We start from the raw sequence: 13,153 nt of genomic DNA, 5'->3' as shown, positions 1-13,153 counted from the left end.
TGCAGCTCCAGGCTTCTTCTTAGTCAGTTATTTTAATAGCTCTTTACAGTGGAATCTGCTTCCAATCTGCTTCTGAATGTCCCTCGAGCAATTGTGATATCATCGGTGATGTCAGTGATGTCATCAGTGATATCACTGGAGCAATTGTAATGTCATCAGTGATGTCAGTTGAGCAATTGTGATGTCATCGGTGATGATGTCATTGGTGTGACATGACCAGTGACATTTTTTTTTTTTTTTATGATCAGTGACATAATCAGTGATGTCATACACATTGTGACATCATCAGTGATGTCATAAATGCTTCCCTGCTGAGGTTATAAATTGGAGGACTCATAGCCAAAGCCACAGTAACAACATACAAACATGCAGATCTTTGTGAAGACCCTCACCGGTAAGACCGTCACCCTGGAGGTTGAGCCAAGTGACACCATCGAAAATGTGAAGGCCAAGATCCAGGACAAAGAAGGCATTCCCCCTGATCAGCAGAGGCTGATCTTTGCTGGCAAGCAGCTGGAAGATGGACGCACCCTGTCTGACTACAATATCCAGAAAGAATCCACTCTCCATCTTGTCCTGCGTCTGAGGGGAGGCATGCAGATCTTCGTCAAGACCCTCACCGGCAAGACCGTCACCCTGGAGGTTGAACCAAGTGACACCATCGAGAATGTGAAGGCCAAGATCCAGGACAAAGAAGGCATTCCTCCTGATCAGCAGAGGCTGATCTTTGCCGGCAAGCAGCTGGAAGATGGCCGCACGCTATCTGACTACAACATCCAGAAGGAGTCCACCCTCCATCTTGTCCTGCGTCTGAGGGGAGGCATGCAGATCTTCGTCAAGACCCTCACCGGTAAGACCGTCACCCTGGAGGTTGAGCCAAGTGACACCATCGAGAATGTGAAGGCCAAGATTCAGGACAAAGAAGGCATTCCCCCTGACCAGCAGAGGCTGATCTTTGCCGGCAAGCAGCTGGAAGATGGCCGCACCCTGTCTGACTACAACATTCAGAAGGAGTCCACCCTCCATCTTGTCCTGCGCCTGAGGGGTGGCATGCAGATCTTCGTGAAGACCCTCACTGGTAAGACCGTCACCCTGGAGGTTGAGCCAAGTGACACCATTGAGAATGTGAAGGCCAAGATCCAGGACAAAGAAGGCATTCCCCCTGAACAGCAGAGGCTGATATTTGCTGGCAAGCAGCTGGAAGATGGCCGCACCCTGTCTGACTACAATATCCAGAAAGAATCTACTCTCCATCTTGTCCTGCGTCTGAGGGGTGGCCAGAAAATCATTCAATCATCATTCAGTAAATCATTCTATGCTATTGGCTTTCCTTGGGAAGCTAAGCAGGTCTGGCTGTGGATACTCCTTGGATTGGAGACTGGAACTGAAAGTGGTGTTGGAGGGCCAGTAGGAGGTGCTCTTCCCCTCTGGTCTCATGAATAATCTTCCAATGTCCCAGGCCAGAGACACGGACTCTGTTCTGTGAGTGAGCACCGTCCTTCGGATGAGACGTTAAACCGAGGTCCTGACTCTTTGTGGTCATTAAAGATCCCATCGGCACTCTTCGTAAGAGTAGGGGTGTAACCCCGCTGCCCTGGCTAAATTTAAAAAATAAAAAATTCCTTCAATCATGTCCACCTAATCATCCCTCGTTACTTAATTGGCACATTCAGTCTTCAACTCTGCACCATGATAGCCTCTGTGTGTTGAGCCTCCCCTGATATGTGAAAATATTTGTGTATCTAATTTAGAAAGGTTCTATATAAATGCATAAATTAAAATGCAATAAATTATTATTACTAATTCAAATGTACATGTTTTGCTTATTTTTTTACTACGTGGTCACTAGGGGCCGAGGCGTCTATAAGAGGGACTGTCCATATGTCTGCCTGTCTGTCCGTGAAAGAAAGTCTTCAGGTCGCCGATGCAGTCATACAAGTTCTATTGCTGCATTCCAGAATCCAGACAACTCTGACCTTCGGATTTTCTGACCTACTAGAAAAAGTGGACTGGAACAGCACTCAAAATCAGAGCTCTGACTTGAAAGAAAGAAAGAAAGAATATTCTTCAGGTCTCCTGCCTGAAATGACATCCCCCAAATTAATCATGATAGCTCCTGAACCATAAGGCATATTTCTGGTCCCCTTTGATAGGTAACAAGTTAAGCAATGAATCCAGTGTAAGTAAACCGGCATCTATTACCTTTCTAGAGTAAATGGAGATACCAGGCTACTGAAGTCACAGTTAACAAAGACACAGACTCCTAGAGGCACAACATGGTTCAGCCTAAACAAGGGGCTGTGGCTCAGGAGGTAGAGTGGGACGTCCACTAATCAGAAGGTCGGTGGTTCGATCCCCGGCTCCTCCAGTCCGCATGTCGAAGTGTCCTTGGGCAAGACACTGAACCTCAAGGATGAGAGACTGGAGAAAGACGCACCAACAAAGAAATTCCATAAACCAGTGAAAAACATGCTGAATACATTCAGTGATATGTGTAAGAAGAGAGAAGTGAGATGAAGCGGGAGGGCAGACAGGTCCTTGTTTGGACACATCAAAGTGATGGCACAAGGGTGCAGTCTGTATCGAGGATATCCTTTCTCAACCCCTTGGACCATTCCCCTGGGCCCTGTCCACACCAGATGGATTGCTGAGAAAGACAAATTAAGCTACTTTGGTCACAAAATTGCAGAAAAATGTAGCAGTAGCAGAGCAACTCCCAGGGAACTCTGCTACAGTGGTTGATGGAATGAACTTGATCCAAAGAGTGAAAGGGAAAAATGTTCACTCCCAAGATGTATGTGTGTTGTAAATGGCCTCAGGTGTAGACCGGCAGACTGTGAGAACCAGGCATCCACCTCAGAGAGTGTGCAAAGTTCTGATAAAGATGAAGATATGGAAGACCTGGAAATTATTTAGATTATTAGGTTATTAAAGTATGTAAAACAAAGTATGATAGGTTTTGTATTATTATAAAAATGTTAATGTCTGTACTGTAGTACAGTAGTCTCAGTTGCCAGACAATTGGACAGTGCCGTTTAAGGAGAAGGAGAGCCAGCACACAGAATGTCCTTTCTTAGGTTTATTCCAGTTCACCAGGTACACAGACACGAACGTTTCAGCCTAACGGCCTTCTTCAGCGTGTGCACACTGAATAAGTGTCCAAATGTTCATGTCATTCTGGCCAATACTCCACTTCTGTTATAACATTTCAGTCTGGAATATGGAATATCTTTCAATAATCTTTATGACTAAAAGGCTAAAAGTAATCTCATGTGTAAGAAATGACTGTTCTACATTGAAGTAAAAATAATTAACTTGTTGGTTTTGGATTTTTTTTGCTTCAAGAGTGCATTTTTGTTTGTATGACCCTCAACACAGGCTTTGAGAATCCCGGGCCACTTACTGATACTTATGCTTAAATTAACCCATTCATATTCTGGTTTAATTTCAAGAAAAACATTTTGGCTAGTGGAAATTCTAATTAGCTGGTAACTTTAAAATCTAGCAGCCATATTGGCAGGTGGTCAAAAAAGTTAATTTCAAGCCCTGCAGGGAGAGCAAGTGGTGATATAGGAGTGAGTGAGAAAATGATCAAATATTGGTGTTTAAGACTGAATGATGACATCACAACTGTTAATTTAAAATTAGTTATTCCTCTAAACCTGACTTCAAATACCCCAAAAAAATTTGCGCCGGCGCCGTTCGGTCCCCAACCCTCAGCAAAATCTGGCCCTTTGGTAGCGAGGACATTTTTTTGTGGTCCTCTCTATCATCAAATTTCCTGGGTTACGGCATGACAATATTTGTTCGGCCTCTGGCAACAATCTTGGTTTCTGTGGCCCCCATGAAAAATAATTGCCCAACCCTGCCCTAGAGGCTACAATAACTCACCAGTCTTAGCAAACAGAGGCTCTGCTCCATTGTTTAGCAAATTAATGAAGGTTGTTCGCCAATTAAACTGACATCTTCTCCCTCACAATTCCCCCCAAAACTACAGCTTCCGCTGTGCCAGCTCAATCCGACAGCACCCCGACCGACAGAGACTGAATTCATTACGTCAATTATGTGGAGTACCTGGGGTGTGCTTGCCGAGCATGCGGCTCTATCATCAACTCCAGCAAAACTAAGCATGTGAAAAAAGCCTTACATTCTCTGGCATGAACGGCTAGGTCATTTGTTGTTGTTTTGCGATCTGTTCTATGGTTTTTGCATACAGTAGCAGGCACCAGAATTTACCCGCAGAAACAATTTCTTGGTGTAGTCGAAAGCCTTTTGAAATGGCATTTAGAAAACACATAGAATTGGCAAGAGGCATCTCTGCAAATCTAAAAGGGAGGGGGGTCTAGGACTCCCAAATGTTCTATCTTATTACTGGGCTTCAAACATTAGGATTATGACTAAAGCCGCTTTCACACATGCCTTGGAATTCGGGAGTTATCTAGAGGGCATCCAGATGGTGGTGTATGTGTGAACTAGGGTTGGCACGATGGACGATGGCATCGACCATCGTGATTGGCCGACCCCCCATCGACCTCTGAGCCTTCTACATCGGATCATCGTGATTAATTATCTGTTCGAAATAAATGTGTGCCGTTTTAATAATAAAAGAGGCCAAGTCATCTTACCGTAACGCGTGGGGGACGCGCCGGCGGCATTAAACAAGCGCGCCCAGTTCAGTTCAGGAAAGCCTCCACTCCCCCTCCTTCTCTGTACTGCTTCTCTGAACAGGGGGCGCTTGTTTAATGTCGCCGGGGCGTCCCCCGCGCGTGTCGGCTGTGTTGTTGTGAAAAAAATTTAAGACAAAGAAGAAACTTCACGTTCTTTCCTGTTTTCAACCCAAAGTGAGTACAAGTCTTCAACTGTGTGTGAATTTAACTCGCCTGGTTCCAAAGTTGAGAGAGAAATAGAGCAGCAGCAGCAGCAGCTAGGCTACTGCTAGCTGTTAGAGCAGTAGCTGCCGCTCACTGCTTGAGTCGCCTGGCTCTGTGCAGTAGCTAGTAGCCTGCCTGTCGGTCTCATGAAGAGCTCAGCTGTCCTGCTTTTAACGTGCATTGCAGCGGCGGATGGCATAAATGACGATGCCATCGTTCAAAACGATGTTGCACTGTAAAACAATCATGATGGATATTTTGCTGACATCGCACAACCCTAGTGTGAACACATTTTGGTGAGCTCTGCGCGCTCCCGCGATCCTCCTACTATCCGGAGGTAAGTGTACCTCGAGCCCTAGTATCAGAAGCGGATTGTCCCCCACCTCCTCCAGAGCTCCGTGAAGTAGCCAGCTCAGTGAGTGCATGAGGACAGAGACAGAAAGCCAGCGTGGCAGATTATTATTATATAAATAGTCGATGTGAATGAGCGAGCAAAAAAAAACATCATGCCGTTTCAGTTTTTCCAAATGAAGCTCAAACCTGCTCCGTGTGCGTCAGCCAACAGGCTACATGTTGCTGGATTGAAAGGCTCATGGCTCTGATCTGATTTAATTTCTGCATAGCTTTGCACAGCACACACATTTAATGAGCATTTTTGGACGCGAGGGTCGTCCCGCTTCCCAGTATTGGACATCGCTAGGTAGGGTATCTGGATCTGGTTGCGTTCATGCCTTTGATTTAACGTTTACACAGCGTTTGTGAAGATTCACGTGCAGAACCACAAATTCCAAGTAGCGTCAAGTCAGGCAGTAAACGGAAATTTCTGGGTATAACCTTCGCAATAATGGCAATTAAATAAGTAGTAAAGTAAATGCACGTGTAATGTTTTTTTGTGTGTGTTATCCGAAAGATACAGAACAGAGATAAACTGGAAGAATATCTGCTGCCTTCGAAAAGTCAATTTTAACCCGTAGTGAGTCGACCGTTCTGATTTCTTGTTACTAAGCAATACAACATTGATTTTATTTCGAAGGTAAAAACATGTAGCTTCCTGTATTCTGTATAATTCTAGTAGGTTTGACGTATTTTAGGACTGTTTTATTTTTAGCGCTTGAGACTCGAGGAAATCGATGCATCTGGGCGTGAGTTGTACGGTTGTTTAATTAATTACTAACGTTATGCGCAAACGATTATATGCCATGAATGTTAGGCAGTTATCGTCCATTATGTATTTTTATCAACTTGTTTTCAGACTCTGCATGTCCCCCGGGGTATTATTATTTTTTACATTTAACTCTATTTTCTACATTCATTCCCTTTACAGTGTTTATTTTCTGTTGTCATTACTAGCTGTTATTGCCATTTCCCTTGATAGAGAAACATTTCACATAATATTGAAAGGTTTGAAAATGCATGATTTGAATCTGGTCTTTCAAATGTGACTTTGAAAATAATCACACACCAAAGAAGATGGCATAACTGCTGTAAATTGTAGTGCACATACATGTAGACAGATTTGATAAGATAATACTTTGGGTGTGTTATTATGTGGTCCATGGACAAAAATGAGTTTATCACACCCGCATCGCCGTCTCCATCTCTTTCATGCTCACGTCGTGCGCTCATTTTTCCACATGAGTGATTGTGGCACACCACACGCTGCCAGAGAATAGCCGCGCCCACCTGAGAGTCACACACACACACACACACACACACACACACACACACACACACAGTCTGTGCTCTCGTGTGCTGCGGCACGCCGGCACCCCCAGGGTCCTAGCGCCCTTCGTGTTATCTCATACAGCAGGGGCACTCAATTAAAATTCATAGAGGTCCAGTTAGAGAAAATGTCCTCAAGCAAAGGTCCGGAACATTGTAACGTACAGTAGCTTGCGTTATGATTCAGTGCCATTGAACTTAGGCTACTTCAATGATTGCAGTAGCCTAATGGTACAATGTCTGTATGTAGTCAACGACTGACTGTTAAATCAAAATAAACATCAACAATGTTTATTTAGTTTTCATATTTAACTGGATTAATTATAAATAACTAGCCTACAATAATAATAAATACATGTTATTTTCTCATTTCAAGTAAAATAATGGCTGCATTTAAAAATAACATACAACAGAGTGCTTTGGGAAAATGTGCATCTTAAAAGTGTTTTAATTTGAGAAAGAAAATCTTCTTTTCTTCCCTTAACTCCACCTTTTCTCTTGAGAGAAGTGAGCTCCCTATCTATCTATCTATCTATCTGTCTCAGTGTCTGTCTCTATCTATCTATCTATCTATCTGTCTCAGTGTCTGTCTCTATCTATCTATCTATCTATCTATCTGCCTGCCTGTCTGTCTGTCTGCCTGTCTATCTGTGTGTCTGTCTGTCTGTCTGTCTGTCTATCGATCGTTCGCAATGCAAACGTCACATGCCGTTGGGCAGTGAATGTGTGAGTGTGCCCTCAGTCTGGATTTGAGTGTGTTTGCTCCTGTGGCGCTTTCACAGACAGGTTAGGATCGCATCGCACTGACATACTGCCTGGTTTTGAACTGCCCGTGAGAACAATGAATGAACATCTAGGAGTCTGCCTGCTCCGGATTAAAACAAAATCTTTGTTTTTGCGGTCTACTCGTTTCTTTTGAGCACACCATGTTAAATTACTTATATCTATCGCATATCTCCGTGTCTGACAATCTCTCGCCTGCAGCACCACTGGAACCGACTGGCGACTGGAACAGGCAGAATCGAATCGGATATTTGATTGGCTCAGTAGCATCACGTGTGATGATTTACAGCGCATGCATTGGTCTGTGAGCCTCCTGGCACATTAGACCAGTAAAGCGTAGAAAAGCATGTGCCGGCTCGGTGAAATGTAACAATTCTCAATGATTTGTAGGTTATAGGCGATTGGTCCGGATAGGACGGCGTCTGGGTCCGGATGCGGACCGGAGTCCGGACTTTGGGGATCGCTGTCATACAGCACACAAACACACAGGCAAGCAGACAGACAGGTCACAATATATATGCCTCTTCCCTTTAACCCGGGACAAGTGGCGTCCCGTACGGGACACGTCTCTTTTGACCCAAATACGGGATGTCCCGGCTAATACGGGACTGTTGGCAACCCTAAGTGCAGCTGTGTGGTTAGTTTTCACAACTCCCCATTGTGTGGTCATGCTCAAATTCCCCCCACCCCCGCCCCCTCTCTACTTTACACCTGGAGGTGCTCCACATGAAAGCAACATGCCTCATGTCTGAAAGGGTACACTTTACGTATCCCCCGGCTCAGGCTCAGGACAAGCAATCCTGACCTGACCCGGAGTTCATGTCTGATCACTTGATAAGGTGTGGTCGCCTCTAATTCAGTATCTTGCACTTGCAAAATAAAATTGGCGCTTTCCTCTCAATATCAACAAAAATACCTTTTGACAGAAGAATAGGGTGGAGTTGGGGGAGAGTCAGGAATAGAACTGAGAAACTAAGTTAATGGAGAGCTTTTTCTTTTCTCTTTATTTTTTTTCTTTATTTTCTTTATTTTCTTTAATGTTTTGTATTTGTATGTATGTGTGTGTACATGTTCAAATAAAAAAAAAAGCATTTCATGATCGAACCTATATCTGTAAAAATGTAATAGAATATACTGTATGTACATATAGTACTGTATGTGTGTATATATTGTCATGCTCAAATAAAACATATTTGAAACATGAAATGGCATTTAGGCCACTTGATAGTAAAACTGTTTGGAAGTGATACAGATGAATGAGTGAGGAGGGCTGGCTGTTCCTTTGGGCAGGGCGGCTTACACCAGCTATTGATTGGTAGGGGAAACAATATGGCTAATTTAATTTGAAACATTAACATCTACTGCTTCTGGTAAAAAAAATAGTGGGTGCATGTGTGCGTGCGCGTGCATCCACGAGAGAATGAAGAGTAAGGATCTTGATAATTTGATTAGAGCGTCTTGATGGCAATTGACGGCCAGAGTGCTAGTGGATTATGTTAATGTGTGTGCGTGTGCGAGTGTGTCATGTGTCTCCCATCCTGATTTATGTGGCAGTCCATGACTATATCAGACAGAGCAGCCACAGACAAACTGACACAATAACCTATTAACGGAGGAGCTTCTTGGGTTGTTTGTGTAATCTTTTCAGCAGCCGACTGTGCATCTTACTCACTCCTGCCAAAAACCTGTGTGTGTGTGTGTGTGTGTGTGTGTGTGTGTGTGTGTGTGTGTGTGTGTGTGTGTGTGTGTGTGTGTGTGTGTGTGTGTGTGTGTGTGTGTGCGTGTGTGCGAGTGTGTGCGTCTGTGCGTGTTACCTGTCAGCAGCATAGCCCAGACCCAGGCAGCCAGTCAGGACGCCCAGGATGAAACAGACTTCCTCCACTGGGACCAGCCAGTACTGAGCACACACCAGATCCCACTGGACAGCAGAGACACAGAAAGGGAGGGGGCAGAGGAGAGGTCAAGAGCCTGTCAGTTATTATCCACTCCGTTCAGTTCAAAATGCTACAAAAATAGGTGGTCATCGGGTAAGCATCACAACACGTCAGGAACAGCAGGAACAAAGGAATGGATGAAGGGAGGGAGGGATATAAGTATGGATGGATGAATAGAAGAGAGAGGGATGAGGTACAGTAAGGATAGGAGAGGTGGGCATGAGGGAGAGGGAATACCCTATACTAAATCTAGATGTACATCCATCGGGAGACCATTTTTCATTAATATTCAAATCAAGCAAATCATAAGCAATATAATGTCCACCCCCTCAAGTGCTTATATACAAATAGGGCCCATCTGAACTGGAGTTCATATCGCAATACGTCCAAGTACAAATACGAACCCGAGGAGCTCGCACAATCAATATCATCTTTTAAGTCACTTAACCTCACTCGATTTATTACAGAGTATTGCCTTCATGTGATGTCTTTTATCTATTTTTTTCCTTCTGATTTTCCACCAATTTTCTCCCCTATTGTACTTGGCCAATTGTTCCCCTGCTGCCCCGGTCGCTGCTCCACCATTTGCCGATCTGGGGAGAGCCGTAGATTAGCACCATACTTCCTCCGACACATGCATAGTTGCCAGCCGCTTCTTTTCACCTGACAGCGGGGAGCTTCACCGGCAGCACGTAGCACGTGGGAGGATCACGCTATTGCCACCAGTTCCCTACCGCCCCAAACAGGCGCCCCGACCAACCAGAGGAGGCACTACTGCAGCGACCAGGACACATACCCCTAATCCGGCTTCCCACCGGCAGACAGCCAATCGTGCCTGTATGGACACCCGTCGCCAACCAAGCCAGAGGTAACACGGGGGTGCATCTGTCTGTCTGTGTGTGTGTCTGTCTGTTAACTCCTCGCTGGGTTGTGTTATTATTATAACACATCATCAGTGTCTGTCATAAATAACTGATGACCTCACAATTCTTGACTGACAACACTGATGTCTATCATTGCTGATGCGTCCGTCTGTGTGTCTGTTCCCTCCTCGCTGGGTTGTGTTATTATTATGACATCATCTGTGTCTGTCATAAATAACTGATGACATCACAATTCTCGAGTGACATCACTGATGTCCATCCTTGCTGTCTCAATGTTGTCACTAAAATAAAAAGATAAAATATCGCTGTAGTGCCCCCCTACTACTATAATAAGGCGGCCCGGCATCACTGATGACATCACAATTGCTTGAGTGACATCACTGATGATATCACAATTGCTCAAGTGACCACTGATGACATCGCTGATGAGATCATCATCGAGGGCTGATGATGTTGATGATGCTGAGCAATGTCTGACATGGAGGGAGACATGGAGGGAGCTGATGAGTTCATGAAGTACTGCTCCCCGCTGGTGTCCAGATGCCAACAAGGAAATGGCCTACAACTTCAGTGATAGGAAGAAATTCACAACATGGAGAAAGCTGTGGATCTGCCTGGCCAAAGCTGAGAAGGCTCTGGATCTGCCCATCACGACGCACAGATCTCGGAGATGGAGAGCCACGCAGAAGACATTTACTTCACCATGGCGACCGAGGAAGAGCGTATGCTGAGGCACGACGTCATGGCTCACGTCCACACCTTCGCACATTGCTGCCCCAACGCCGATCCACCACATCCACTTCTTGCTACGTGGGAGACAATACCGATCTGATTATGTTGCGTGATGAATTTGATATCCTGTTGCCAAAGTTGGCCAGAGTGATGATTGGCAGACTGGCAAACTTTGCAGAGAAAAACGTTGATCTCCCCACGCTTGGCTTCACACACTACCAACCCCCCCCCCCCCCCCCCTAGTTGACCACAGTAGGGAAGCGGACCTGCAGGACTGGCCATGGACATGAGGAACCTTCAGTGAGCTCATGATGACCTGCGTTTCCACAGGCTCAAGGGGCACACAGGCCAGCTTCCTGCAGCTCTTCCAGGGGGACCCTAAGAAGGCGGAAGATCTTGACAGGATGGTGACGGAGATGGCTGGCTTCAAAAAGGTCTACCTGGTGACAGGACAGACGTACAGTCGTAAAGTGGACTCTGTACACCCTGGCCAGTTTGGGAGCTACTGTCCACAAGATCTGTACGGACATCCGCCTGCTGGCCAACCTGAAGGAGATCGAGGAGCCATTTGAGAAAGAGCAGATAGGTTCCAGTGCCATGCCCTACAAGAGGAACCCCATGCGTGCAGAGCGCTACTGCAGCTTGGCCCCTCACCTGGTGGCTCTGCTGGCCGACCCGCTGCAGATGGCCTCAGTCCAGCGGCTGGAGAGAATGCTGGACGACAGCGCCAACATGAGGATCTCCCTGCCCGAGTCGTTCCTGGCGGCTGACATCCTCAGCACCCTGCAGAACATCTACCCCAAAGTGATCGAGAGACATCTGCCACAAGCTGCCCTTCATGGCCACAGAGAACATCATCATGGCCATGGTGCAGGCTGGAGGGAACAGACAGGACTGCCATGAGAAGATCCGTCTGCTGTCCCAGCAGGCGGCAGCAGTGGTCATGCAGGAGGGAGGAGATAATGACCTTCTGGCCAGGGTCCAGGCTGACCCCTACTTCACCCCCATCCTGGGACAGCTGGATGCCCTTCTGGACCCCAAAACCTTCATTGGCCACCTTTCCGAGCAGGGTGGCCAGGTTCCTGACTGAGGAGATACATCCCCTTCTGGACCGCTACAAGGCTAAGATGGACATCAACATTGAGCTTGAACTCTTGACTTGACTTGACTGGTATTTAGCAGACGCCTTTTTCCAAAGCGACTTACAACATGATCATATACAGCACACAAATAAAACATAAAAAGAGAGATTAAAAGTGCGAACAATTAAAAGAGCATACATTTCAGAAACAAATAATTAAATTAAAAACACATGGAAAGATGGAGGATTCAGGAAGGGTCTATGTGAAGTCTGAAAAGATGAGTTTTTTAGTTTTCTGCGGAAAATGGGTAGTGATTCGGCAGTCCTGATGTCAGGGGGAAGTTCATTCCACCATTTTGGGGCCAGGTACGAGAAGAGTCTCGATCGAGAGCGGCTTCTGGGCCCATGTAGCAGGGGAGGGGCGAGACGTCCTGCACTAGTGGAGGGGCGGAGCGGGCGGTGAGAGGTTTGGAAAGTGACCATAGACTAAGTATGAGGGGGCTGTTTGGTGAACGGCCCTGAAAGCCAGTGCCAGAGTTTTGAATTTGATGCGTGCCAGGATGGGAAGCCAGTGAAGCTCTCGGAAAAGGGGGGTGACATGGGAAAATCTAGGTGGATTGTAGACCAGACGGGCTGCTGCGTTCTGAATGAGCTGAAGAGGTCGTATTTCCGAAGCAGGGAGGCCTGCCAAAAGGACGTTGCAATAGTCGATGCGCGACAAGACCAGTGACTGTACCAGAATTTGTGTTGCTTCTCTGGTGAGAAATGGGCGGATCTTGCGAATGTTGAAGAGGGAGAACCTGCAGGAGCGTACTGTTGCGGCAATGTAGGCAGAGAAGGTGAGTTGGTGATCGAGGATCACTCCCAGGTTCTTGGCTGGTCTCGGTTTTTTCAGGGTTGAGCTTGAGGTGGTGATCAGCCATCCAGACACCGTCTTTCAGGCAGGCAGAGATCCGTGACCCGATTGAAGTGTCAGAGGGGGGGAAGGAAATGTAAAGCTGTGTGTCGTCGGCATAGGAGTGATAGGAAAAACCGTGAGATGAGATGACGTGAACAAGTGAACCCATGTAGAGGAGGAACAGGAAAGGACCTAGAACAGAACCCTGAGGGACACCAGTGGAAAGGGTGCAAGGAATAGAAAGGGAA

At 46.1% G+C, this 13,153-nt stretch overlaps 2 protein-coding genes and 1 pseudogene across 3 annotated transcripts in view; 2 read left to right on the top strand and 1 right to left on the bottom strand.

Moving 5' to 3' along the window:
* The window catches only part of slc22a17 (solute carrier family 22 member 17), a 56,940-nt gene that overhangs the window by 19,328 nt on the left and 24,459 nt on the right, over nucleotides 1–13,153 (bottom strand). Inside the window, 1 exon segment of the mRNA XM_083654668.1 lies at nucleotides 9,191–9,294. Within this exon segment, the coding sequence (XP_083510794.1) occupies nucleotides 9,191–9,294 (104 nt within the window).
* LOC310791236 (polyubiquitin-B) lies at nucleotides 595–6,654 on the top strand (the record flags this gene model as incomplete). Its single annotated transcript, XM_083652915.1, has 2 exons — nucleotides 595–1,273; nucleotides 6,647–6,654. 2 exons carry the CDS (start codon nucleotides 595–597, stop codon nucleotides 6,652–6,654), a joined length of 687 nt encoding a protein of 228 aa, XP_083509041.1.
* LOC310791225 (adenylosuccinate lyase pseudogene) lies at nucleotides 10,685–12,089 on the top strand (annotated as a pseudogene). The gene has a single exon. The product of its transcript is annotated as an adenylosuccinate lyase pseudogene (transcript).

The sequence above is a fragment of the Poromitra crassiceps genome (genome assembly GCF_964638095.1).
Source record: "Poromitra crassiceps genome assembly, chromosome: 2".
Taxonomy (NCBI): domain Eukaryota; kingdom Metazoa; phylum Chordata; class Actinopteri; order Beryciformes; family Melamphaidae; genus Poromitra; species Poromitra crassiceps.
Note: the sequence above shows the minus strand (reverse complement) of the source record. Positions and strands in the feature narration are given on the sequence as shown.